Below are 26,613 nucleotides of genomic sequence, written 5' to 3'. Positions count from 1 at the left end.
GCCAGCAAGGCCCCATGCCCGGGTAAAGGGGGTGAAAAAGATGGACTTCTTTGGCAGAAAAGTGTACTCCATCAGGGGGCTCCAACTCTGTGTGGCAAACCAGCAAACATTGTTGAGCATGTACAGCTTCAATTCCTGGGGATCCATAATGAAGTTCAGAGTCCATCCCACTGGACTCCAAGACAGAGTTCGCAGCCCTGGTTGAAGAGGGCAAGGCAGTCTCAAAGGCATCTCTCTCCATGGAGCTCTATATGGGGCCAACGCAACGGCCTGCACAATGGCCTCAGGAGTAGTGATGCCCTGTAGTTCTTGGTTTCAAGCCTCGAGCCTCCCCCACGAGGTCCAACAGACCATATAGGACCTTCCTTTCGAAGAACAGGCTTTTTTCTCTGAGCAAACGGACTCGAGACTACATAACCTCAAGGATTCTCAGGCTATCCTCAAGTCCCTAGGCCTCCTCATGTCAGTGCCACAGAGGAGAAACCTCAAGCCCCAGGCCCTTCCTCGATTTTTATCAACCTCAGCAGAGGCAGGACTTTGGCTGCAGAGGGGCAGAAATAATAGGAGACCTCCTCAGCCCTTTACCAGCCACGGGGCAGGACCAACCCCCTGGGCCCAAATAAAACTTTTGAGGATGCGCCCAAGGACAGAGTACCAAGCCAAATCCTGGATCCGCCATCCCATTTATTTTTAAACTGGTTATCCCACTTCTACCAGATGCAGATAGAAATCACATCAGATAGCTGAGTGCTACGCATGATAGAACTGGGATACTCCCTCCAATTCAGCTCCCTCCCTCCCTGCCAGTTCCACCCTCCCTGTCCTCTTCAGGGACCCCTTTTATGAGCAACTTCTGATTCAAAAGATGCAAATGTTCCTGCAGTTAGGAGCAGTAGAAGAGGTTCCCTGGGAGCTGAGGGAAGAAGGTTTCTATTCCTTATACTTCCTAATCCCAAAAGCCAAATGCACGGTGTAAGACTCATTCTGGACTTACGAAACCTGGTCAGCATGGTCTCTTTGGCCTCAATTATTCCTGCTCTGGATCTGGGGGATTGGTATACCGCCCTCGACTTGAAGGATGCATGCTTTCATGTGTCAGTCAACCCAAGACTAGTAAACTGGTTTCACTATCAATTCATGGTACTCCCGTTTGGCCTCTCGCTGGCTCCCAGAGTGTTTACAAAGTGCCTGGCGGTCGTGGTCACATTCCTCAAAAAGTGGAAAATACAAGTCTTTCTGTATTTGGACAATTAGCTAATCAAGGGCTGCTCCACAGAAAAGATGGAAACGGATGTAAGATTCATAAGATCAGCTTTCAACAAATTAGGCTTCCTGGTCAATGTGCAGAAGTCTTCACTGACTCCTACTCAGAGGATAGAGTTCATAGGAGCAGTTCTAGATTCAAACCAGGCCAGGTCTTACCTCCCAGACTCTTCCATTTTTCTATGATGGAATGTATGGCTTAGAATCAAAAGATACCCCACTACCATGGCCAGGAACTTCCTGAAACTTTTGGGCCACCTAGCAGCATGTACTTACGTTGTCCATCATGATAGGGCTCTGCCTCAGGCTTTTGCAAGTATGGCTGGCCTCGATATGCTGCCCATCACAAGATTATATCGACAGGGTAGTTTCAATCCCTCCAGCTATGTTGGAAATGCTCCACTGGTGGATTGACCCACATTCAGTCCATGCAGGAGTTCCTTTTGCCTGTCTGTCCCATTCTCTGTCATTGGTCACCGATGCCTTGACAGAAGACTGAGGAGCTCATCTGGGAAAACTCAGGACCCAAGGCCCTTGATCCCAGGAAGGTTTGTCAACCCACATCAACGTGAGAGAGCTGAGAGCAGAACGCCTCGCGTGTCAAGCTTTCAGTACTTACCTAGAAGGGAAATATGCGTCGGTAAGAACAGACAACACAACAACTATGTTTTATATAAACAGACAGGGTGGAACACATTCCACCTCCCTGTTCCAGGAAGCCCTTGATCTGTGATATTTCTGCATAGCTCACGAAATTCACCTAGAGACATCATACCTGCTGCGGTCACAGAACGCTCTGGCCGATCACTTCAGCAGGTCAGTCTCCTCCGACGAATGGTCTCTTTGTCTTGACATGGTGAACAACATTTTCCAGAGGATGGGTATTCCCCTCATAGATTTATTCACAACAAAGTCCAACAGGACGTGCATGCAGTTCTGCCCTTTCCAAAATCACAGTCCGAGGTCAGTTGCGGGCACATTCCTCATTCACTGGGGAGGTCACCTCTTCTATGTGTTTCCACCAATCCCGCTGGTTCACAAGGACCTCCTGAAGATCAGGAGAGACTAGGCCTCCATAATCTTGGTAGATCTGGCTTGGCTGCACCAACACTAGATACCATGCTTCTCGACCTCTCAGTGGAGACTCCTCTCAGTCTCCTGCTAGTGCCAGACTTAATCACTTAGAATGACGGCTGCCTTCATCACCCCAACCTAGACTCTCTCCACTTCATAGCCTGGAAGCTCCATGGCTGAGCCCTCTGGTGGTGGAATATTCAGAGCAGGTCAGATTGATCCTCCTTGGCAGTAGGAAACCTTCCATTAGGGCCACGTACCTGACTAAATGGAAGAGAATCTCCACCTGGGCCACACAGAAGGGTACTCCACCCGAACTATCATCCATGCCTTTCATCTTGGACTACCTATTACACCTCAAGGATCAAGGGCTTTCGGTATCGTCAATTAAGGTCCACTTGGCTGCAATCTCAGCTTTTCATCCCTGGGTAGCAGGCCGCTCGGTCTTTGAAAATCACATGGTAGGGTGCTTTCTCAATGGCCTCGACAGGTGATATCCTCAGATGCGTCATCGTTTGAGCCATTAGCAACATGCTCGCTTTTCTATCTATCATGGAAGGTGGCCTTCCTGGTGGCTATCACTTCAGCTAGAAGAGTTTCAGAGCTTAAGGCCCTCACATCTGAGCCTCGTTACACAGTCTTCTTCAAAGACAAGGTTCACCTGGCCCGCACACAGCTTTCCTTCCAAAGATAGTTTTGCAGTTTCACTTGAACCAGGATATGTTTCTCCCAGTCTTCTACCCACAACCGCATGCCAACAGCTGAAACCAGAGGCTTCATTCATTGGATGTCAGGAGTGCTCTTGCCTTCTATATCAAAAGGACTAAACCCTTCAGAAAAATGACGCAGCTCTTTGTGGCAGTAGCAGACAGAATGAAGGGCTTTCCAGTTGCATCTCAAAGGTTCTATTCTTGGATCATGTCATGTATCAGGGCCTCTTACAACTTGGCAAAGATACCGGCCCCAGCATTGACAGCTCACTCCACAAGGGCTTAGGCATCCTCAACAGCATTCCTAGTTCAGGTCCTGATCCAGGACATCTATAGGGCCACAATGTTGTCGTCCACTACGCCATAACTCAACAAGCTAGAGACAACACGGCCACTGGTAGAGCGGTGCTACGGTCAGTCGTGCATTGAACTCTGATGCCTTCTCCTTTGGGAATGCTCGGGAGTCACCTACTTGGAATCCACATGAGCAAGTACTCAAAGAAAAAAAGATGGTTACTAACCTTCTGTAACTGTTCTTCGAGATGTGTTGTTCATGTCCATTCCAAGATCCACCCGTCTACCCCTTTGTCGGAGTGAGCCATCAAGAGGGAACTGAAGAGGCTGGTGTTGGCAGGACTCTATATAGGGTGCCATGGAGGCATGACTCCAGGGGGCTCCAGAACCGACCCTGGGGGTATCACTAGGGGAAAACCTTCTGGTGACTGTGCACGCAACATGTGCACATCTACTTGGAATGGACATGAGCAACACATCTCAAAGAACAGTTACAGATTAGTAACCATCTTGTCTCCTGATTGGAGGAACGGCGCTCCCCTGAACATTTCAGAACACCATCTCAGTGGGAGAGGTGATATCTGGCTGGCTTATGGGAGGAGTCTAGTCCCTTTACTCTTCTTTGCCTGCTTCATTGCTGCCTCTAAGAGGAGCAGCAACATCAGTGAGTAGGACAATGGTGTGGTTGAGTTGATGTTTGTGGGTATCCTACTTGCAAAACTGCAGAGCAGGGAATAGGATCAACAGTGAGTACCACAGGACCTAATTCTGCAGTGTTTCCTCATGCTTCTTCAGCCTTCTAAAGTAATATGGAGCTTTACCTATTGAATCCAGCCCACTTCAGTGGTGGTATCAGTTTGTGGGAGAAATGAGTTGTGGTGGAACAATAGAGTTAACATGACACACATTAAATGGGTTAAAAACATTTTACATCTGTGCATTTGATTTTTCCTTCCTAAATATAGTACTTTGTATTTATCTTAAAATGAAATTCAATAATTTCAGACCCAATTCTCCAGTTTATCAAAATCATTTTGAATTCTTATCCTGTCCTCCCAATGGGGTTACAACCCTTCCAAACTTGGCGTTATCTGAACATTTTATAAGCATATTCTCCATTCCATCTTTATTATGTGCAATGGCCTGTGGCTAAGACCCTTTATTAATAAACTGTTTCCACTCCATCATCCAGGTTTTAATAAAAATATTGAATAGGACAGACCCCTTTGGGATCCTGCTTTGATATGTCATCCAAGTTTGACAGTGAATTATTTATAAGTACTTTTTGGATACAGTCTTTCAATTAGTTGTGCACCCATCTTATAGCAGCGGTACAATTCTGCCATTTCCATCTAATAAGGAACCAACATCATTGTTAAGATTCCTTTTGTTCCTAATATGCTTACAAACTCCTTTTTATTGTCCTTAACTCTGCTGGCCATAGATTTCTGCTTCTGTCCTTTTGCTTCCCATACCAATTTTTAGTTTTTTATTTATATTCATTACTATCAACTTCCCCTTTTGTCGGTTTGTTAATATATTTTTATTTTTTGTAGCTGCCTTTACTTCCCCTCAAAGTCAGGTAGTTAGTCATTTTTTTTAAACCAATGTGGCTGTCTGTCTTGATTTATTGCTTTTTTGGGGCATTTAGTAAAATGTTTTTAAATAATTCCCAATTATATTCAAATTTTTCTGTTTAAATGATCACCCAACTGATTTGGCTCATAATTATTTTCAGTTTTGTGAAACTGGGCCTTTCTACAGCACTAAGTATTACTGGTTTGGAGTTTAGTCTGTTGGCATATAACAAGTGTGTTCATGTCACGAGCACTTCTGTCTAAGCTACTACTAACTTTTAGTAATGTAATCAGTACCTCTTTATCTGTCAAGAAGAGGTCTTCTACAGAATTCCCCCGTGTTGGAGGCAACACTTCGAGTTAAGAAATGGTCATTTGTAATATTTAGAAATTCCAAGGATGTCCTAATACTGCCAGAAAAGAATGTGTTACTAGAAAATCAAGTGCTTGAAAGTTAGGAAATGTGGTTGCCCTATCAACTTGAATAACTGGCATTTTCTAACTCTTAAATGTTTAACTATGCAACCTTAATGTTTATAATGTAGGTTCTCTCTTTGAGTGATTGCTCATATGCATTCCAATATAGGTGAGTGCGCGCCCCGTGCACGAGTCTCCGGAAGCTTTTCTGCCCCTAGCAACCCCCGCGAGTCGGCTCCTGCACCCCCTGGAGTACCGCGCTCATATCGCGGTATATAGTGCGCTGCTGACCTGGTGGCCCCCAGTTCCTTCTTTCCGCCTGTGATGGTCAGTGGAACGTCTTCCCCTTGCTCATTAGCAAGTAGCAATCTCCATTATACAGAGTTAATAGTTAAAATAGTTTTTATAGTTATATAGTGTAAATAATAGTTAGTTAGTGTACTTGTTAGCCCTTAGGGCTTCGACGGAGCCATGCCTGGCTCCACCGGGTTTAAAGCCTGCGCGGCTTGCTCGAAGGCTTTCCCGGTTAGCGATCCGCACGACCGCTGCCTCTGATGCCTCGGAGAGCAGCATCGGAAAGATAAGTGCCGGATTTGCAAATCGTTTAAACCTCGGACTCAAAAGGAGCGGGATGCTCGCTTTAAGGCCATCCTAATGGAGTCGGCGCTGCGCCCCGACTCCGAACCCTCCAGGTCACCAACGGCACCGAGTGTTTCGTCGATATGCAGCACTCCTCTGGCACCGACATCGGCACCGGTTCAGAAGGCGGTACTGAAAAAGAAGAAGCGACCAGAGGCCATCTCTATGGACTCCCCCCTGCAACCGGTACAGCAGAGGGTGGTGCAGGAGATGCCCCAGCCACGTGCCGTCGAGACAGCTCCGGCACCAGCATCTCTGCGCAGGGAGCCTCCCCCGACTCCGGGGAGTGGGGGAGCGCCCCTGCAGGGGCCGTCGATGCCAGAGGCGTTTGCAGCGGCATGCGCCCTGATGGGCAAGCCCATGCCTCCGTCCCTCCCTCGGCCGAGGGCTTCCAGGACGGCGTCTCAGGGTAAACCCGCACTGGGTTACCCGGTGGGGTGAGGAGACAGGGATCGACGTCTCCCCCCACACGGTCGAGGAGAGGGGAAAGGCACACCCCCCTTCCTCGCTCCGACCGAGGGTCATCGAGCATCTCGACACCGCAGCACCGGGAGCGGTCCCGAGGTTCCGGGAGCAGCCGCTCCAGCTCTGCATCACGCAGCGACCGGTTACCAGAGTCCCGGCTCCGTTCCATCATGGCACCGGGAGACATTTGGCACCACCCTCGATCCTCGGTGCGCAGCCCCCGGCACCGGTCGGGCTCGCCTAAGGACGTCCGGCACCGCTCCTATTCAGTCATGGACATGCGGCACCGGTCCCATTCACCGAGGAGCACCCGGCACCATTCACCCACTCCGGTGCCGAGACCTACGGCGCAAACGCGCGAACAACGCTCCCGATCCCCGGCGACCAGCCCGGTGCGGATCCTGGCGCCCGAGAAGGCTCAAGACCCTCGGCACCGGTCCAGATCCCTGGCCTACAGCCCGACAGCAGTGCCTCATCCCCGGGGAACCAGACATCATTCCCGGTCTCCTGGCAGCAGGTTCTACCCAGCAGACTCTGAGAGCTGCAGTCGCCGCTCTAGATTGCGGACGCCCAGTCCAGCGTGTGCTCCGGCACCGGCTGATGCCTCTGTACCGCGGCAATGCCTTCACTCCCAAGCGTGGCAGCGTTACCGCTCGAGGTCCCAAACGCACAGTCTGGTGCTGACTCCGGCACCGCACCACCCGGCACTGAGTGACCCTCCAGCACCGCAGACTCAAAGCCGCCAGCTCGATGCCGATAGACGGCGCAGTCGTGAGCGGGGGCCGCCCCAGGTCTCCGGCAGATAACCGCCGTAGAACTCAAGAACCTTGGGGGCACTCATCCACCGGCTCCAGTCGTTCGCCCCCCCACCGACACCGTAAACGCCACCGCGACCGCTCTCGATCGCCCTGGAGCAGATCCCCACCCGAGGTGGAGAGGGACCGCACGAAGCGTCGTAGGTCAAACAGCCCAGCCCCCTGAGGTCTGTCTCGTACCCGGCACTGGGATCGGTACCGACATGGGTGCAGGGGCCATGGCAATGGCCCTACTGGGGTCCCTGGCTGCCGCAGACGACCCAGGGAACAGACTCAGTGCCTTCAGTGGCAGCCCAACCGTCACCCCCACCCGCAAGCCAGGACAGGGGCCACTCTTCAGAAGAAGAATCTGACCCCATGGAAGGCCCATCCACGGGTCCTCTCTGTCCCCGCTGTTGGAGTCGGCAGAAAGAAGGGACTGGGGGCCACCAGGTCGGCAGCGCCCCATATACCGCGATATGAGCGCGGTACTCCAGGGGGCGCAGGAGCTGACCTGTGGGGATTGCTAGGGGCAGAAAAGCTTCCGGAGACTCATGCACGAGGCGCGCACTCACCTATATTGGAATGAATATGTGCAACACATCTCGAAGAACAACAGTTACTGGTAAGTAACCCGGTTTTTTTGGTTTATAATTTTTACAGTGCCTAAAAGAATGGTGCTCTAAAGAACACAATTATATTTATTATTTTCAATTAGCAGACTGACAATTATTTAAAACTACAAAAACAAAATGCAAAACTAATCCTTGCCTTGAAAAGCTCAGTCTAAAAAATAGACAGCACAGGCAAAGGAAAGGGAAAAAAGAGAAGAATTTTTATGTATGCTCATTTGACTTTTTTTATTCCTGCCTTACATCTTCTATTTATCTTACTTGGCCCACGGTCACCCACTTGCTCAATGCTTTTTCTTCTTCTTGTAGCAAACTCAGCATGTCCCTTTTCCCATTTTTTCCAAACAATAGTCCCTAGCTTCTCTCCTGGCTTTTTTCTCCACAACTCCCATCAAGCAATTGCCTTCTGCCGCCACAGCATTGAATAGTCCAAGCAGTTAATAGATTGTTGACTCTGTTTAACATCAGTGCAGTTTCTAGTTGTGTGAAGTCATCTACTCTGGTGCGGCCCAACAATTTCTGTCTTTTGGGGGAGGGCAGTTTTTTGGGATGAAGCAGACCAGTTTCTTTAAAGGAAAATTGTGTGTCTTTGATGTAGTAGAATTTTGAGTCAACAGAATAGTGGGTAAAGCAGAAGCAGTCACTGTAACTTGAGTTTTCAGAATGGCTTTGATAAAGCCTCTTGTAGGGGGCTATTAAGGAACTAATTATGAATATCTGTCAGAAAATAAGAGTAGGAATAAATGGCCCATTTGCAACATGACAAAAGGTTAAGCTGGATACCCTGAAGTTTTATATTGAGACCAGTGGTATTCAGTATATTGTGGAAGTGTCAGCTATGGTTCCATAGTTAAGGCTGAGTTGAGGTTTGCAGCGATTTGATCTCTTATGTATGAGGATCTGCTGTATTTTTCTCCAAAATTACGGGACTTACTTGTGGAGCATAAGAAGAGTTTTCTAAGACTTTACAAGTAAATCCACTGATTAGTTTGAAATAAAATTAAATTAAGATGATTCTTTAAGAAATTGAGTGTCCTATATCAGATCTTATTTTTCTTTTTCCCAAATGATCTTAATGACACTCTTCAAACTTCTTCATCAGAGAGGAAAATGTAAACTTCAGTGCATAACATTCTTACAGTTAATTCCAGAAAGAATTCCCCTAATTCATAATGGCTATCATCTCCCATTATTCTCAGTGGCATTGAGATTGCAAGTTGTCTTTAGAAAAGATAGCCGCTGCCTCCATTTATCTGTTTCTTTTAGTGCTTCTCTCTACCTCCTGACAGCAAAGTAGGGCTACAATCTTCCCTAAGGGCATCTTGACTTTGCTCCTATTGAAAATAATTGGAGATAGTGATAATTTTGAAAAAGGGCAACTCTTCATGGGTTTCTCTGAAGGAGAAAACTTTATTCTTCAGTCTCTAATAGATATTATTTCAGTTATGAATAATAGCAAAAGGTCTTCATTAATCCTAAAACTATCAAAAATTTCAAAATTTCAAAAACTAATTTAAAAAACTATCCAGTGCACCAACTCAACAGGGAGGAGAAAGTTTTTAGCACCAGTGTCAAAAAGCAGTCACAATCCATGGGTAAATATGCTTCTAAAAGTTAAAATAAAAAAACAAATCACCAGAAATATCACATGGTAGCATTTTCTTTGGGTTTCTTGTTCAATGTTCATTTATAAAACTTTTTTAATTAAAATGGAAATTCCCAAACTAAATTAAAGATGGAATTAAGGTTTAGAGTACATATCAATAATTTAGGGTAAAAGTTACCACATGCCTGTAGTTTACATCTTCAAGCATGACAAATCCAGAAAATTCAGGGTCAAGGTTAAAATTAGAAGGGAATCCAAACATTTGTGGTAAAAAGAGAAAAATCTAATATTCAGTCAAAAAGTTTTGATCTAGTTTTGGGACTACAAACAATAAAATGCTCTAATCATTTGGTTATTTCATGGTGTCACTACAGAATAGAGTTAAGATTCTTTGGGTCACCTAGTTATGTATTTCCATATCTTAATATGTTTGGATTTCTTTGAAGGTTAACCTTAGCTGACAATTTCCTGTGTTTATAACTTTGTTTTTAATGGATAATTATGACATCCATTTAATGTGTTCTATCCTAAATTACTTATCTGTACCCTCATCCTTAAGATAAAATTAACATCTTGAGGTAGCAAGTCATTTGGTCAAGAAGAAATCCCAGCTTTTGGGGTATATCCTAGTGTTTGTGTTTTTGGTTTCTAATGGAATAGCTGTCCTTTTACAGGTGAAGTGGATGATGTATTGGATAGTGTTTGCCTTCTTCACCACAGCAGAAACGCTCACAGATATTATTCTTTCCTGGTGAGTATCCTGGGTGTTCATTCCCTATGGGGAAGGGAGGGAAAGCTCTCAGACACTACTCTAGGATCAGCTGCTGTGGAAGATACAGGAGGAAGAATCCTTTCCACCCAAGGACTTGAACTGCTTTTGTAGCCATTATGGCTGGACATTCTGACTTAGCCACTTTACATTATGTAACCATAAATGTTTGGTGGGCTTCAGAGCCCGAGCTCCTGCCTGAGCCGCAACTACAAATGCTGTCTACATATCTATTTTTAGATTTCTATGGAGAAGCCCTACAAACCCACATCTGTCGATCCAGACAGGGAGGCTCGCTGCTGTGGGCTGTATAGATGTACAATCGTAGGACTGGAAGGGACCTCGATAGGTCATCTAGTCCAGTCCCTTGCACTTATGGTAGGACCAAGCATTATCTAGACTATCCCTGACAGGTGTTTGTCTAACCTGCTCTGAAAAATCTCCAATGATGGAGATTCCAGAACCTCCCTAGGCAATTTATTCCAGTGCTTAACTACCCTGGCTGTTAGGAAGTTTTTCCTAATGTGCAACCTAACCTCCCTTGCTGCAATTTAAGCCCATTGCATCTAGACCTATCCTCAGAGGTTAAGGAGAACAATTTTTCTCCCTCCTCCTTGTAATAACCTTTTTTGTACTTGAAAATTGTTATCATGTTCCCTCTGTTTTCTCCAGATTAAACAAACCCATCTTTTTCAATCTTCCCTCATAGGTCATGTTTCCTAGATCTTTAATCATTTTTGTTGCTCTTCTCCAGACTTTCTCCAATTTGTCCATGTTTCCTGAAATGTGGCACCCAAAACTGGACACAATACTCCAGTTGACACCTAATCAGGACAGAGTAGAGCGGAAGAATTACTTCTGGTGTTTTGCTTACAACACTCCTGCTAATACATCCCAGAATGATATTTCCTCTTTTTTTTTTTTTTTCCTCCAACATTGTTGCTGTTGACTCATATTTAGTTTGAGAGTCACTATGATCCCCAGCTACTTTTCTGCAATACTCTTTCCCAGGGAGTCATTTCCCATTTTGTATGTGTGCAGCAGATTGTTCCTTATGAAGTGGAGTATTTTGTGTTTGTCCTTATTAAATTTCATCCTGTTTACTTCAGACCAGATCTCCAGTTTGTCCAGATCATTTTGAATTTTAATTCTATCCTCCAAAGCACTTGCAACCCCTTCCAGCATGGTATTGTCTACAAACTTTATAAGTGTACTCTCTCTGCCATTATCCAAAATTATTATCCAACCCAGAGACGCTTCAAGTAGGTGGGTCCCGGAGGTTCAGGGAGGACCCTGTTCTGTTGCTGGCATTGTCATGTTGATTCTGTTCCATTTCTGAATCTTCTCTTTGCTAATCCTATCTGTGCTGCACTTTGGACTGTCTGTCTGTATCTATCTCTAACCTGCTCTTGATTCCAGCTTCTCTATCTCTCACAGGTTTCCCTTTTATTTCGAATTGAAAATTGCGTTTGTGATCTGGCTGCTCTCTCCATATACCAAGGGCTCTAGCGTCCTCTACAGGAAATTTGTGCATCCAACCCTCTCCAATAAAGAGAAGGTACTTTTCCATTGCCATGGCTATTGCCTGTCCCGGAAGCTGGGTGACTTTTGACCCATTTAGGCCATCAGAAAGATCCTGATGCATCAAGTCATTTTTGTACTGCCTACAGAGGATATATACAATGTGTTACTTCTCTAAAGCAAGGGTGGCCAAAGTGCACCCTGTGGAGTATTGTAATGTGACCTGTAGTGACTGTAACCTTCAGTATGGATGTGTGGCTTGCAGATGCCATGGATTCCTGCATGGGTTGCTCCAGCACTTGGTGTTTGAATCAAGATGGAAGCATTGCATTTTAGAATCTGTAGCCTCTGCAGGCTACAACTTCATATTATTGATAGGTGCAGCTATCCTCTGCTCCATCTTATGTAAATTAGATATAGTTCTTGATAAGTTGCAAATGCAATCCTCTACTAGGTGCAAGCCTACTAGGTGAAAGCCTGCTGTCAATGGCAGAGGAATGGCAGTGACATGGGTGACAGAGAAGTAATACCCATTAGCTGGTGCCATTAGTCTTGAAGAAAGGTGCCTGATGAGCTTTAGGTTTTTAATGTGGAGGATTTCTGTCCATGCTTGTAACCAGGAATCTAAATGCTGGCTTTCTCCACTTCTTTTCTAGGAGATTGATGAGTATATTACCCAAGCCCGAGACAAGAGTTATGAAACCATGATGCGAGTCGGCAAGAAAGGTTTAAACTTGGCTGCCAATGCAGCAGTTACTGCAGCTGCAAAGGTAATTGTTTTTCTGCATCCACTTCCTTAGCCTCTGAGACACCATTCTGTCCCCAGCAGGGTAACTTCTAGAGGAACATAGGACTGGAAGGGACCTCTTTAGTCATCAAGTCCAGGGTCCTGCTAGTGCAAGCAACCGTGTCATATAATCCCATTCATAAACTTATCAAATTCTGTTTTAAAACTCATTTGATTCCTGTTGCTATGTCCTGCCAGTTGATTCCCTTTTGGCCTTGGAGGGAAGCTGGTGGGTCCTGCTGACCTCACTCTCCTTCTGCCTTCCTCCAGTTTGCCTTGTTCTTGACTTTAGCAAAGCTTTTGATACTGTCTCTCACAGTATTCTTATCAGCAAGTTAAAGAAGTATGGGTTGGATGAATGGACTATAAAATGGATAGAGAACTGGCTAGAGCATAGGGCTCAACGAGTAGTGATCAATGGCTCCATGTCTAGCTGGCAACTGGTCACAAGCGGAGTGCCCCAGGGGTCGGTCCTGGGGCCCGTTTTGTTCAACATCTTTATTAATGATCTGGAGGATGGGGTAGATTGCAGCCTCAGCAAGTTTGTGGACGACACTAAGCTGGGGGGAGTGGTAGATACCCTGGAAGGTAGGGATAGGATACAGAGTGACCTAAACAAACTGGAGGATTGGGCCAAAAGAAATCTAATGAGGTTCAACAAAGAAAAGTGCAGAGTCCTCCACTTAGGAAGGAAGAATCCCATGCACAACTATAGACTGGGGACTGACGAGCTGCGCAGCAGCTCTGCAGAAAAGGACCTGGGGGTAACAGTGGATAAAAAGCTGGATATGAGTCAGCAGTGTGCCCTGGTTGTCAAGAAGGCTAATAGCATATTGGGCTGCATTAGGAGGGGCATTGCCAGCAGGTCACGGGAAGTGATTATTCCCCTCTATTCGGCATTGGTGAGGCCGCATTTAGAATATTGTGTCCAGTTTTGGGCCCCCCACTACAAAAAGGATGTGGACAAGTTGGAGAGAGTCCAGCGGAGGGCAACAAAAATGATTAGGGGGCTGGAGCACAGGACTTATGAGGAGAGGCTGAGGGAACTGGGCTTGTTTAGTCTGCAAAAGAGAAGAATGAGGGGGGATTTGATAGCGGCCTTTAACTACCTGAAAGGGGGTTCCAGGGAGGATGGAGCTAGGCTGTTCTCGGTGGTGGCAGATGGCAGAACAAGGCGCAACGGTCTCAAGTTGCAGGGCGGGAGGTCTAGGTTGGACATTAGGAAAAAGTTTTTCACTAGGAGGGTGGTGAAGCACTGGAATGGGTTACCTAGGGAGGTGGTGGAATCTCCATCCTTAGAGGTTTTTAAGCTGAGGCTTGACAAAGCCCTGGCTGGGATGATATAGCTGAGGTTAGTCCTGCTTTGAGCAGGGGGTTGGACTAGATGACCTCCTGAGGTCCCTTCCAACTCTAATATTCTATGATTCTATGATTCTCACAGCACTTTAGTTCGTGGAGGGGCTGAGGAGAAGATTATCTCATCTTCTTTCTTGTTAGCTCCTAGAGCATGGATGTCTCTTCCTTCTGAGTCTCTTTGTGGGGAATGGGATATCTTCCCTTTCCTTCCAATTTGTCTTTACGAAGAGTCCCAGATGACAGAAACCATGTATGAAGATATTCATGGCACTAACTGTTGTGTCCTGTTAGGGTCAGGGAGTTTTGTCTGAGAAGCTGCGGAGTTTCAGCATGCAGGACTTGACTCTGATCCGGGATGAAGATGCTGTGCATGTGCGGAGCCCCAAGCCACAGCTGCGCACGTCTGCCAGTGGCCTTCTTGAAACCATTGAGGATTCAGGTACATAGTACTTCTGTTAGGCTGTTCCATGAGGTGCTAAGCAACAGTGGTAAGGGGAGGGCTTCAAGGTAGTGGTAAGTGCTGCCAAATCTTTGGCTTTTATGTTTTAAATGATGCATGTACCGCAGGAGTATGAGTTGCCTTTTACTTGGGAGAAAGAGATTTTTGGAGTGGAATCTGCTGTCATCCCTCCTGTGACTAGTCTCCCTTTCTTTTGAATAAGAAAAAAGTGGGTTCTGCCTCATCTCTAGCTGTTCTGTTCATTGTGTCACACTTCCACCTGAATAAATTTGGGTTTCATTAGTCAGCGGCAAGATGGATACAAATTTATCCTTAAAAATAAAATTAAAAAATCCAATCTCAAATTAATTTTGAAAATATGACAACCTACATTAATGTCTTACCTTACTATAATCTATTAAAGCCATTTAAATTCATGAAACAATATTCACACAGTACATGTCTGCTGCCAAAGTTTTAAAGAAAGCCAAACCATTTAACTAGTGGAAATTGCTGGCTATGTACCCTTGAACCAGTTTTTTTGAATTGCTAAACTAGCTTTTTATAGTAGTAGCTTCTTCTGCAGGTACAAAGAGAATTTTCTTCATTTCAGCTTATTCAATGAGTTCAGTTCAATGTCTAGTTCCTTCAAGGTTAAAAAAACAATTGGGAATTGGAAAAAACAGGAAAGCTTGTTGTCCTCTTCCAATCTAAGAATAAAAACTCGGTGTTAGAGGATGAGTTCTACTAATTCTAAAATCTTGAAAGAAATGGAGAATAGAAACAATAGATCAATTCACAAATTACAGATATCGTCTTTGCTTAATCAGTTTCAAATGCAAAACATTTGATAAACTTTTTCCTTGTGTATCTAGCACATTTAAGGTAGTTTTTTAAATGTGAAAATGTGATTTATGTCAAGTTCTATTAAAATGCACAAAAACATCAAGTAAGAAATTAATCCTCTAGCAAATAAGAAGTGCATCATTCTCTAACATGGAAAAATATAAAAATTAAGAATCTGAAAAAATGTATTTTAAACTGTAACACCTTAAAATAAATGTGTATAATTATAGCATAGTCTCCTGGTTAATAAAATGTACCCAATTTAGTGTACTGTTGTATTTTAATGGTTACCAATCAATGTCAATCAGCCTTTCTTTAGGAAAATAACTAAAAAGTACAAATGCAAAACGAGAGTAAAATTGATTTTTTAAGTCAAGATTTCCTGCTTGCTGATTTAAATCATGATGAAAACGAGTGATTTAAATTGTTTGATGCAAATCAGTCCACCTTGATTAGGTGGCATGTGTCTTCTATATCTTCCCTTTCCTTCCCAGATTATGGGTGTGTTTGCACACTCCTGGGTGTATCCCCCAGACCCTGAGCAAGAACTGCTGACACCACTCTCCACTCCCCCTCAGCCCTGATTGGTAGCCCCTTTTGGATGGACTTGGCCTTGAAAAACAAGAAGGTGTTTTTGTTTTTCTCGTCCTTAGCTACTTCCTGTTATTCCTCAGGAGAAGAGGCCAGTATAGCTCAAAGGTCAAATGTGGCCCAGTCTGATGCTAGAACAGAACCTTCAGATGAGGATGCAGGAGACAAAACACCCAAACGTACACAGAGTCTCAAAGCTCCTAAGAAAGTGACAAAAGCTGAGGTGAGTTGGCCTATAAATGACTTCTTGGACTGGAGCTGGTCTGTATAGTTGAAATTATGTAAAGAACAGAATTATTAGACACATAAATCAGCAAGATATATGCCTCACCAGTCTATTAGAATTCTTTGAGGGAGTCAACAAACATATGAACAAGAGTAGTCCAGGCTATATAGTATACTGGGACTTCAAGGAAGCCTTTGACAAGGTCCCACGTCAAAGGCTCTTAAGCAAAGTAAATAGTCATGAGGTAAGAGGGAAGGTCCTTTCATGGCTCAGTAATGAGTTAAAAGATAGGAAACAAACGTTGGGAATAAATCGTCAGTTTTCACAGTTAAGAGAGGTAGATAGTGGGGTCCCCCAAGGATCTTCTTCAATGTATTCATAAATGAAGGGGTAAACAGTGAAGTGGCAAAGTTTTCAGATGATACAAAATTACTCAAGATAATTAAGTCCAAAGCTGACTGTGAAGAATTACAAAGGGATCTTGCTAAACTGAGTGACTGGGCAACAAAATTCAATGTTAGTAAGTGAAAAGTAATGCATGTTGCAATTCATAATCCCAACTATACATTAAAATGCTGAGATCTAAATTAGCTGTTTACACTCAAGGAAGAGATCTTGGAGTCTGTCGTGGATAGTTCTCTGCAGACATCTGCTCAATGTTCAGCGGCAGTCAAAAAGCTAACAGGGGGATAGAGAATAAAATAGAAAATATCATAAAGCCACTATATGCATTCATGGTATGCCCACAACTTGAATGCTGCATGCAGTCCTAGTTGCCTCATCTCAAATAAGATATATTAGAATTGGAAAAAGTACAGAGAAGAGCAACAAAAATATTTAGGGTTATGGAACAGCTTCCATATGAGGAGAAATTAAGAAGACTGGGAATCTTTTGCTTAGAAAGACATGACTAAGTGGGGATAAGATAGAAGTCTATAAAATCATGAATGGTGTAGAGAAAGTGAATAGGGGGAAGTGTTATTTATTCCTTCACATAACATAAGAACCAGGAGTCACCAAATGAAATTAATAAGCAGCAGGTTTAAAACAAACATAAGGAAGTACTTTTTCACACAATGCACAATCAGTCTGTGGAACTCATTGCCAGGGGATGTTGGGAACCCATAACTGGGTTCAAAAAAGAATTAGATAAGTTCATGGAGGATAGATCCATCAGTGGCTCTTAGCCAAGATGATCAGGATGCAACCCCATGCTCTGGCTGTCCCTAAGCCTCTGACTGCCAGAACCTGGAACTGGATGACAGGGGATGGATCACTTGATAATTGCCCTGTTCTGGCCATTTCCTCTGAAACATCTGGCACTGGCCACTGTTGGAAGACAGGATACTAAGTTAGATGGTCCCAATAGGGCAGTTCTTATGTATCCCAGAGGATCCTGTGGGTGTGGATATTATTATGGACTGTACTGGGGGAGGCTGTTGCTCCACAGACCACTAAAAATGCTCTGCTGTTTGGAGTCTCTTCAACTGCTTATCTTCTTCAGTCTGGCATGCTAGTCTTTGCTGGGGACTCCCCCATGGACATTGTAGATCAGACAGCAGCTTGGGCTCTCAAGCCCATCTGACCTCTGGGTCCAAGCTTCAGTGGCTAGCCCAAGCCTCTGCCAGTTCTGCAACATCCACACTCCTATTTGTAAATTGCTAGTCAGAACAGAGGTAATATGAGTCTGTTTACACAAGCTGGGAGGCACACTCCCAGCTACAGTGTATACATAACTATATTGGCCAGAATGGACCATTTGATCTAATTAGACTGCCTGTCTCTCATAGGCCTCTAATTTTCATGTAGATACCCCAATATTGAGCTGAAAAACTTCAGACTAGGCTAAAACTATGTGCCACATAAAGAGAAATGAAAGGACTGAAGTGCCACCAATGCCTGAGGCCCCTGCAATGGCAGGGAATTGATTATGTGAGATATGCCCAGATGATCCCAGCAGATGAGCTGTGAGCCATCCTTCATGTTACAGAGTAATTTGCAAAAACCTCTGAAGCCCCAGCTAATCTGTAGAGGGACAAATTCCTTCTGGATCCAAAATCTTGAGGTCAATATGGCCCTGAGCACATTAGTAAGACACACCAGCCAGACATCTACAAAGAAGATTCTGTCAACCATCTTGGGCACCAGTCCATGCTGTCAGGAGTCCTATTTTCAGTTTCAATGAATCTCTGTTGCTTCAAAGGAAGCCACCCCTTTTCCCCCCAAACAATTACATCTAGGCAATTTTGCATCAGAGGGCAGGGGGACATATCTTCCTGACCCCTGCAGGTGACCATCTGAAGCCCTGAAGCATGAGATTTAATTACGGTCATTATCTTAATCTAAAGGTGCAAGGTACAGAGTAGCATGTTGAGAGCAATGCAGGCAAATCCTACTCCAATGACTTTAAAAATCGTTTATCCATAGTGGAATAGCTTCAATAGAAGAATCATAGAAATGTAGAGTTGGAAGGGACCTTGAGAGGTCATCAAGTCCAGCTCCTTGTGCTGAAGCAGGACCCAGTAAATCTAGACCATCCCTGAGAGGTGTTTGTCCAACCTGTTCTTAAAAACCTCCAATGATAGGGATTCCACAACCTCCCTTGGAAGATTATTCCAGAATTTACCTATCCTTTTTAGTTAGAAAGTTTTTCCTAATATCTAATCTAAATCTCCTTTACTGCATATTAAGCCCATTACTTCTTGTTTTACCTTCAGTGGACATAGAGGATGGTGATCAGTATTTTTCTTATAACAGCCCTTAATAAATTTGAAGATTGTTATCAGATCTCTCTGTTGTCTTTTCTCAAGACTAAATAAGCCCAGTTTTTTTAACCTTTCCTCATAGGTCAGATTTTCTAAATCTTTTATCATTTTTGTTGCTCTCCTCTGGACACTCTCCAGTTTATTCACCTCTGCTTAAGTGTGACATCCAGAACTGGACGTAGTACTTCAGCTCATGAGTGCCAAGTAGACCAGGATAATTGCCTCCTGTGTCTTCCATAGAACACTCCTGTTAATATACCCCAAAACGATGTTAGCCTTTTTCACAACTGCATCGCATTGTGGAGTCTTATTCAATTTGTGATCCACTGTAACTTCCAGATCCTTTTCAGCAGTACTGCTGCCTGGCCAGTTATTCCCCATTTTGAAGTGTGCATTTTGATTTTTTCCTTTCTAAGTGTGGAACTTTGCACTTGTTTGTACTGAGTTTCATCTTGTTGATTTCAGGACGAAATCTCCAATTTGTCAGGTCATTTTGAATTCTAATCCTGACCTCCAAAGCGCTAGCAACCTCTCCCCGTTTGGTGTAATCCACAGATCTTATAAGCGAACTCTCCACTCCATTATCCAAGTAATTAATGAAAATATTGACTAGTACCGGACCCAGGATTGACCCTTGTGGGACTCCACTAGATATGTCTTCCAGGTTTAATCATAGAATCATAGGTTCTATGATTAGAATCATAGAATCATAGAATATTAGAGTTGGAAGGGACCTCAGGAGGTCATCTAGTCCAACCCCTGCTCAAAGCAGGACTAACTTCAGCTATATCATCCCAGCCAGGGCTTTGTCAAGCCTCAACTTAAAAACCTCTAAAGATGGAGATTCCACCACCTCTCTAGATAACCCATTCCAGTGCTTCACCACCCTCCTAGTGAAAAACTTTTTCCTAATGTCCAACCTAGACCTCCCGCCCTGCAACTTGAGACCGTTGCTCCTTGTTCTGTCATCTGCCACCACCGAGAACAGCCTAGCCCCATCCTCCCTGGAACCCCCTTTCAGGTAGTTAAAGGCCGCTATCAAATCCCCCTCATTCTTCTCTTTTGCAGACTAAACAAGCCCAGTTCCCTCAGCCTCTCCTCATAAGTCCTGTGCTCCAGCCCCTAATCATTTTTGTTGCCCTCCGCTGGACTCTCTCCAACTTGTCCACATCCTTTTTGTAGTGGGGGGCCCAAAACTGGACACAATATTCTAAATGCGGCCTCACCAATGCTGAATAGAGGGGAATAATCACTTCCCGTGACCTGCTGGCAATGCCCCTCCTAATGCAGCCCAATATGCTATTAGCCTTCTTGACAACCAGGGCACACTGCTGACTCATATCCAGCTTTTTATCCACTGTTACCCCCAGGTCCTTTTCTGCAGAGCTGCTGCGCAGCTCGTCAGTCCCCAGTCTATAGTTGTGCATGGGATTCTTCCTTCCTAAGTGGAGGACTCTGCACTTTTCTTTGTTGAACCTCATTAGATTTCTTTTGGCCCAATCCTCCAGTTTGTTTAGGTCACTCTGTATCCTATCCCTACCTTCCAGGGTATCTACCACTGCCCCCAGCTTAGTGTCATCCGTAAACTTGCTGAGGGTGCAATCTACCCCATCCTCCAGATCATTAATGAAGATGTTGAACAAAACCGGCCCCAGGACCGACCCCTGGGGAGCTCCGCTTGTGACCAGTTGCCAGCTAGACATGGAGCCATTGATCACTACTCATTGAGCCCTATGCTCTAGCCAGTTCTCTATCCATTTTATAGTCCATTCATCCAACCCATACTTCTTTAACTTGCTGATAAGAATACTGTGAGAGACAGTATCAAAAACTCCTCTTTGAGTATGGTCTTTCAACCGGTTTCAGACCCACAACACTGACTTCTGTATATTTTGCTACCTACAGGACCAAGTGAGGTGGCCCTTCCTGTTAACGAGGCCACCATGGAACTGACTAGATCAGTCTGGCGCACTCCAGCATCCTGTGCCCCCTCACCTAATTGAGCTGAGAGGTACTATTTTGTCCCTGCCAAGGGAGCTGAATTTTTGTTCTCCCCCTGCATCCCCAACTCTCTGGTGGTACAGGCAGCTACGGAGAGGACTAGGTCGCAACATTAAAGGGACATCCCACAGACAAGGGCTCAAAGAGGCTGGACCTCCTGGGGAGAAAGATCTTTTCCTCTGGGAGCCTGCAATTTTGCTTCCCTATCTATCATGACCTGTTAGTGAAATATGATTTTAAAAACTATTCCAGACTTGTGGTCTTTAAGAACAAGCTTCCACCTGAGGAAAGACCCCAGTTTCTATTCTTTATACAGGAGGGCATGTTAGTGGTGAAACATTTCTTCAGGCTGCAGTGGATGTAACAGACAGCATCCAGAGCCCTGACCTCTGCTATAGCCTTTAGGAGGGATTCTTGGTTATAATTGTTTGGGTTTTCCCAGGGAGGTTCAAAACACCATTCAGGATGTTCCCTTTGACAAATCAAATCTTTTTAATGAGAGAAGTTTCTACGCTCATTAAAGGACTCAAGATGAACCTTGTGCTTCCTGGGGATCTACACTCCAACCCCCAGGACAAAACACTAGGGACAAACCTATAAACCAAGTCGTCACCTCATCATGCGTTCTTCTACTAGCATCCAGCTGAGCCTCCGTGGAAACATCAGAGGGTTCAGAGGCCTTGCTTCTCGGCCCCTTCTACCATCACGGCCTCTACCCATTCCCAACTACCTGGAAAGGGCTACTTTTGAACTCTCAGTTGAGGTCTGCCTACCACCACTGATGCTACCTACCTCTTCCCTCATCATTTTTGGGGACCGTCTCACACTCTTCACCCAGAATTGGGAGTTGATCATGACAGACAATTGGGTACTTCAGAGACATGGGTGGCATGTGCCGCCTTCCTCTGAGGAGGCTGGGCGGGGAGCACTGGCCCTCCCCCAAGGCCCAGCCCATGCTCCACCCTGCGCTCTGCCCCTGGCTTCCACATACTGCCATGGGAGGATTCAGCCCAGCCCATCCTTGGTGGGCACTTCTGCACACAGCAGACTCAGCCCGGGACAGGCCTGGCACCGCAGCTCCAGCACCACAGGAAATGCAGTGTGGGGCGCAAGCAGGGGAGGTGAGCAGGAGCAGTGCCCACCTTGACCCACCATGCCAGGCCCCATGCTGCTTTCCCTGGGTCTGTCCTGGGCTGGGTCTGTCACATGCAGAAGTGGCCGCTAGGAGCAGGCTGGGCCAAGTCCTGCAGCAGCATGTTGAGCCCAGGGTCAGGGTGGAGACACAGAGGAGCTTCTGGTGGCAGATGGGTTGGGGAGGCTTAGCTCCCCAACCTGTTATACCTGCCACTTATGTCCATAGAGTTCCTCTCCCCTCACAAGCCCCCTTCCTGGTACCCCTTCAGGGACCACTCTCACAAGGTGATTATTCAACAAGAGGTGGACTCCCTTTTGCAAGAGGCAATAGAGCACGTCTCACCTCAGTATTAAGGGAGAGTGGTTCTATTCCCCATATGTCCTAGTTCCCAAAAAAGATGGAACCAACAAGAGGGGATGCTATTTTAGATTTGGTATTGGTGAATAGTGAGGACCTCCTAGAAGAACTGGTTGGTTGTAGGGGACAACCTTGGTTCAAGCGACCATGAGCTAATTCAGTTCAAACTGAATGGAAGGATAAACAAAAATAGATCTATAGGTAGGGTCTTTGATTTCAAAAAGTCTAACTTTAAAAAATGAAGGGAATTAGTTAGGGAAGTGGACTGGACTGAAGAACTCATGGATCTAAAGGCAGAGGAGGCTTGGAATTATTTCAAGTCAAAATTGCAGGAACTATCTGAAGCCTGCATCCCAAGGAAGGGGAAAAAATTCATAGGCAAGAGTTGTAGACCAAGCTGGATGAGCAAGCATCTCTCATAGGTGATTAAGAGAAAGCAAAAAGCCTACAAGGAGTGGAAGATGGGAAGGAAAGCTACCTCTTGGAGGTCAGAACATGTTGGGATAAGGTGAGAAATGCCAAAAGCTGAGTAGAGGTGGACCTTGCAAAGGGACTTAAAACCAATGGTAAAAGGTTCTATAGCCATATAAATAAGAAGAAAACAAAGAGAGAAGTGGGACCACTAAGAACTGAGAATGAGGTGGAGGATAAAGATAATCTAGGCATGGCCCAATATCTAAATAAATACTTTGCTTCCGTTTTTAGTGAGGCTAATGAAGAGGTTGGGGATAGTGGCAGAATGGCTAATGGGAATGAGATTATGGAGGTAGAAATTACCACATTTGAGATAGAAGCCAAACTCGAACAACTGAATGGGACTAAATCAGAGGGCCTGGATAATCTCCATCCAAGAACATTAAAGGAACTGGCACATGAAATTGGATTAGGAAAAATTGTTAATGAATCTGTAAACTCGGGCTGAACCGTATGACTAAAGAATTGCTAACATAGTTCCTATTTTTAAGAAAGGGAAAAAAATGATCTGGGTAACTACAGGCCTGTTAGTTTGACTTCTGTAGTATGCAAGGTCTCAGAAAAAATTTGAAAGAGAAAGTAGTTAAGGACATCGGGATTAATGGTAATTGCCGAAAATACAACATGGCTTTACAAAAGGTAGATTGTGCCAGACCAACCTGATCTCCTTTTTTAGAGAAGATAACAGATTTTTTTAGTCAAAGGGAATGCAGTGGATCTAATTTACCTAGATTTCAATAAGACATTTGATATGGTTCCACATGGAGAATTATTAATTAAATTGGAAAAAATGGGGATTAATACGAAAATTGAAAAGTGGATAAGGTACTGGTTAAAATGGAGACCACAATGGGTCATACTGAAAGGTGAACTGTCAAGCTGGAGGGAGGTTACTAGTGGAGTTCCTCAGGGTTTGGTATTGGGACCAATCTTATTTAACCTTTTTATTACTGACCTTGGCACAAAAAGTGGGAGTGTACTAATAAAGTTTGCAAATGATACAAAGTTGGGAGGTATTGCCAATACAGAGAAGGAAACATGCACATCATATCATTCAAGATATCATTCAAGATCTGGATGACCTTGCAAACTAGAGTAATAGAAATAGGATGAAATTTAATAGTGGAAAGTGCAAGATCATGCGTTTAGGAACTAATAAGAATTTGGGGGCCGCATCAGTTGGAAGTGACAGAGAAGGAGAAGGACGTGGGTGTATCGGTTGATCACAGGATGACTATGAGCCGCCAACATGATGTGGCCGTGAAAAAAGCTAATGTGGTCCTAGGATGCATCGGGCAAAGTATTTCCAGTAGAGATAGGGAGGTGTTAGTACCATTATACAAGGAGCAGGTGAGACCTCATCTGGAATATTGTGTGCAGTTCTGGTCCCCCGTGTTTAAGAAAGATAAATTCAAACTAGAACAGGTACAGAGAAGGGCTACTAGGATGATCTGAGGAATGGAAAACCTGTCTTATGAGAGGAGACTCAAAGAGCTTGGCTTGTTTAGACTAACTAAAAGAAGGCTGAGGAGAGATATGATTGCTCTCTACAAATACATCAGAGAGAGAAATTCCAGGGAGGGATAGGAATTATTTAAGTTCAGCACCAGTGTGGACACAAGAACTAATGGATATAAACTGGCCATCAGAAAATTTAGACTTGAAATTAGACAAAGATTTCTAACCATCAGAGGAGTGAAATTCTGGAAAAGCCTTCCAATGGAAGCAGTGCAGGCAAAAAAACCTGAGCTTGATAAGTTTATGGAGGGGATGGTATGATGGGACAGCCTAATTTGGCAATTAACTGATTTTTGACTACTAGCAGTAAATATGCCCAATGGCCTGGGATGGGATATTAGATGGGGTGGGTGCTCAGTTACTATAGAGAATTCTTTCTTGGGTGTCTAACTGCTGAGTCTTGCCCATATGCTCAGGGTTTAGCTGGTCACCATATTTGCGGTTCGGAAGGAATTTCCCCCCAGGGCAGATTGGCAGAGGCCCTGGCGGTTTTTTGTCTTCCTGTAGCATGGGACATGGGTCACTTGCTGGTGGAGTCTCTGTATCTTGAAGTCTTTAAACCATGATTTGAGGATTTCAATAACTCAGTCAGGTTAGCAGTCTATTATAGGAGTGGGTGGGTGAGATTCTGTGGCCTGCATTGTGTAGGAAATCAGACTAGATGATCATATTGGTCCCTTCTGGTCTTAGTCTGTGAAGCTGAGAGTACAAAGTAGTTCAAGACAGTAATGACACTCTTTCTGGAAGAGCAGGATTGCAGGTACTGTTTAGAAGCAGAAAAGTTGGAGTAGGGAGTTATGATTGATTTGAAACCTAGTCTCTCTCTGAAAGAAAAGCAATGCCTACTCCCAAGGCCTCTTGCTGATGATTCTTGTTTTCTTTCCTATTACGTTTTCCTATGATTTAAAATGTTTTTCTGTTCCTGTTGCTGAGTGAAAGATCCATTGAAATTACAGAAAACTTAATGACTATAGAGTGAGACTGACAAAAAAGTTAAATATCAAGCAGAAGTCAGCTTTTTGAGCAGCCTGCGTCCCTTCAGCCATGCTAAGGGGTCATCTTATTGGATTGAATGGACTTCTTGTGTTCTGTCAACCCTTCCTGCAGTGTTGTGGTGATCCAGGCTCCCCCTCCTTTCTGCTCTGTACTCATGTCCTACATGAACTGATAGTTTCCCTATTTTCTTTTGCAGCCTCCACTGAAGAATGTGAAAGCTCGCCCAAAGAAGAAAGCTGCAGGATCCATTGCTGCTGGGGAGTCAGCCTAAGGACATCCTCACCTGTCTGTCCCAGGATTTGCCTGTCACTTTGAAGGGACACTTTCCAAAGGAAGGGAGCTGAGATACATGTACATAACAGCTACTGCTTTATAGAGCTCATTCCAAGGCAAGGAGGTGGCAGCTCAGTTTCAGCACGTGGAGTGGAGGATGCACATCCTCAGGAATTATTTAGTCTTCATCTCTCTGTTGGAGATCTGCTGATCTGTCTGTACATAGCCTGTTGCTTTGGGATCCCCTCTCTGTGTAACCCTAATAGGGAAACTCTGCTGGAAGAACTGATTAATTAGGGTTAGAGCCATCCCTTGCACAGAGGCTGGAAAAAATATTCAGGATAGGGGCCACTGAAGTTCCATTTGGGGTGGAGAGCTCCTAAAAATGTCTTGTGTCAGACTGGGCATCCTCCAGCAGCTACTGAGGGAAATTATTATTAGGAAGTGCCTGTAGCAGAGTGGCTGGTATCAGTTCCTTCATGATTAAAGCCCATTCTCATAGGGAAGGGGACTGAAGCAATATGAGGCTGGTGCTTTCCAGTGTGATTAATGATTGACTTTAGGAGGTGTGGGATTGTGTCAGGGTTCCTGCATGTGCAGCAGATGCACTCACAGGAGGTGAGGATGAACAGTTTTCTTTGTCTTTTCAGGGAGAAGGAAGAGCAGGGAGGGATCTGAGACTCCACAGTGACTAGGAGGACATGTGTGAGTGTGTGTTCAAGTATCTGTGTTGGAGAACTGACTGCTTGGGAGTCCTGGAGCTTGTGGTCCCCTCTCCAGAACTGTTTGAACTTTGGTTTGGATTCCATAATCCAATCAGCATCTTACATGGATGATGTCAAGGGGAGGGTGTGTGAGGCAATGCAGGGGGCAGTGAGACTCTCATGGCAGTGAGGTGGGGGACTGTGAGGATGTTACACTCACACCCAATGGCTGAACTCCACAGCGCCCTGATGCTAGTTACCCTAGAACTAATCTGACAAATTCTTTCATTCTAACAGATGGCACTGGAAATCCCGGCTCAATGCAGTCTGCAGACATACTTGAGCAAGTGTGAGGTGGAACAAATCCAGAGACCCTTCTATCCC

The 26,613-nt window shown here is 44.9% G+C and overlaps 1 protein-coding gene across 1 annotated transcript in view; it reads left to right on the top strand.

Annotated features, from left to right (window-relative positions):
• Positions 1–26,404, top strand: part of REEP2 (receptor accessory protein 2) — a 31,083-nt gene extending 4,679 nt beyond the window's left edge. Inside the window, exons 3-8 of the mRNA XM_067534610.1 lie at positions 10,146–10,222; positions 11,678–11,798; positions 12,418–12,531; positions 14,196–14,343; positions 15,843–16,003; positions 25,449–26,404. Coding sequence (XP_067390711.1) covers positions 10,146–10,222; positions 11,678–11,798; positions 12,418–12,531; positions 14,196–14,343; positions 15,843–16,003; positions 25,449–25,523 — 696 coding nt within the window. The 3' untranslated portion in view covers positions 25,524–26,404. The remainder of the gene's footprint in view (positions 1–10,145; positions 10,223–11,677; positions 11,799–12,417; positions 12,532–14,195; positions 14,344–15,842; positions 16,004–25,448) is intronic.
• The last annotated feature ends 209 nt before the right edge of the window (positions 26,405–26,613 follow it).

Source organism: Emydura macquarii, unplaced genomic scaffold (genome assembly GCF_026122565.2).
Source record: "Emydura macquarii macquarii isolate MOO-44397 ecotype Brisbane River unplaced genomic scaffold, CSIRO-AGI_Emac_v2 contig_378, whole genome shotgun sequence".
Taxonomy (NCBI): Eukaryota; Metazoa; Chordata; order Testudines; family Chelidae; genus Emydura; species Emydura macquarii.
The sequence above is the reverse complement of the archived record's forward strand: the minus strand, read 5'-3'. Positions and strand labels throughout refer to the sequence as shown.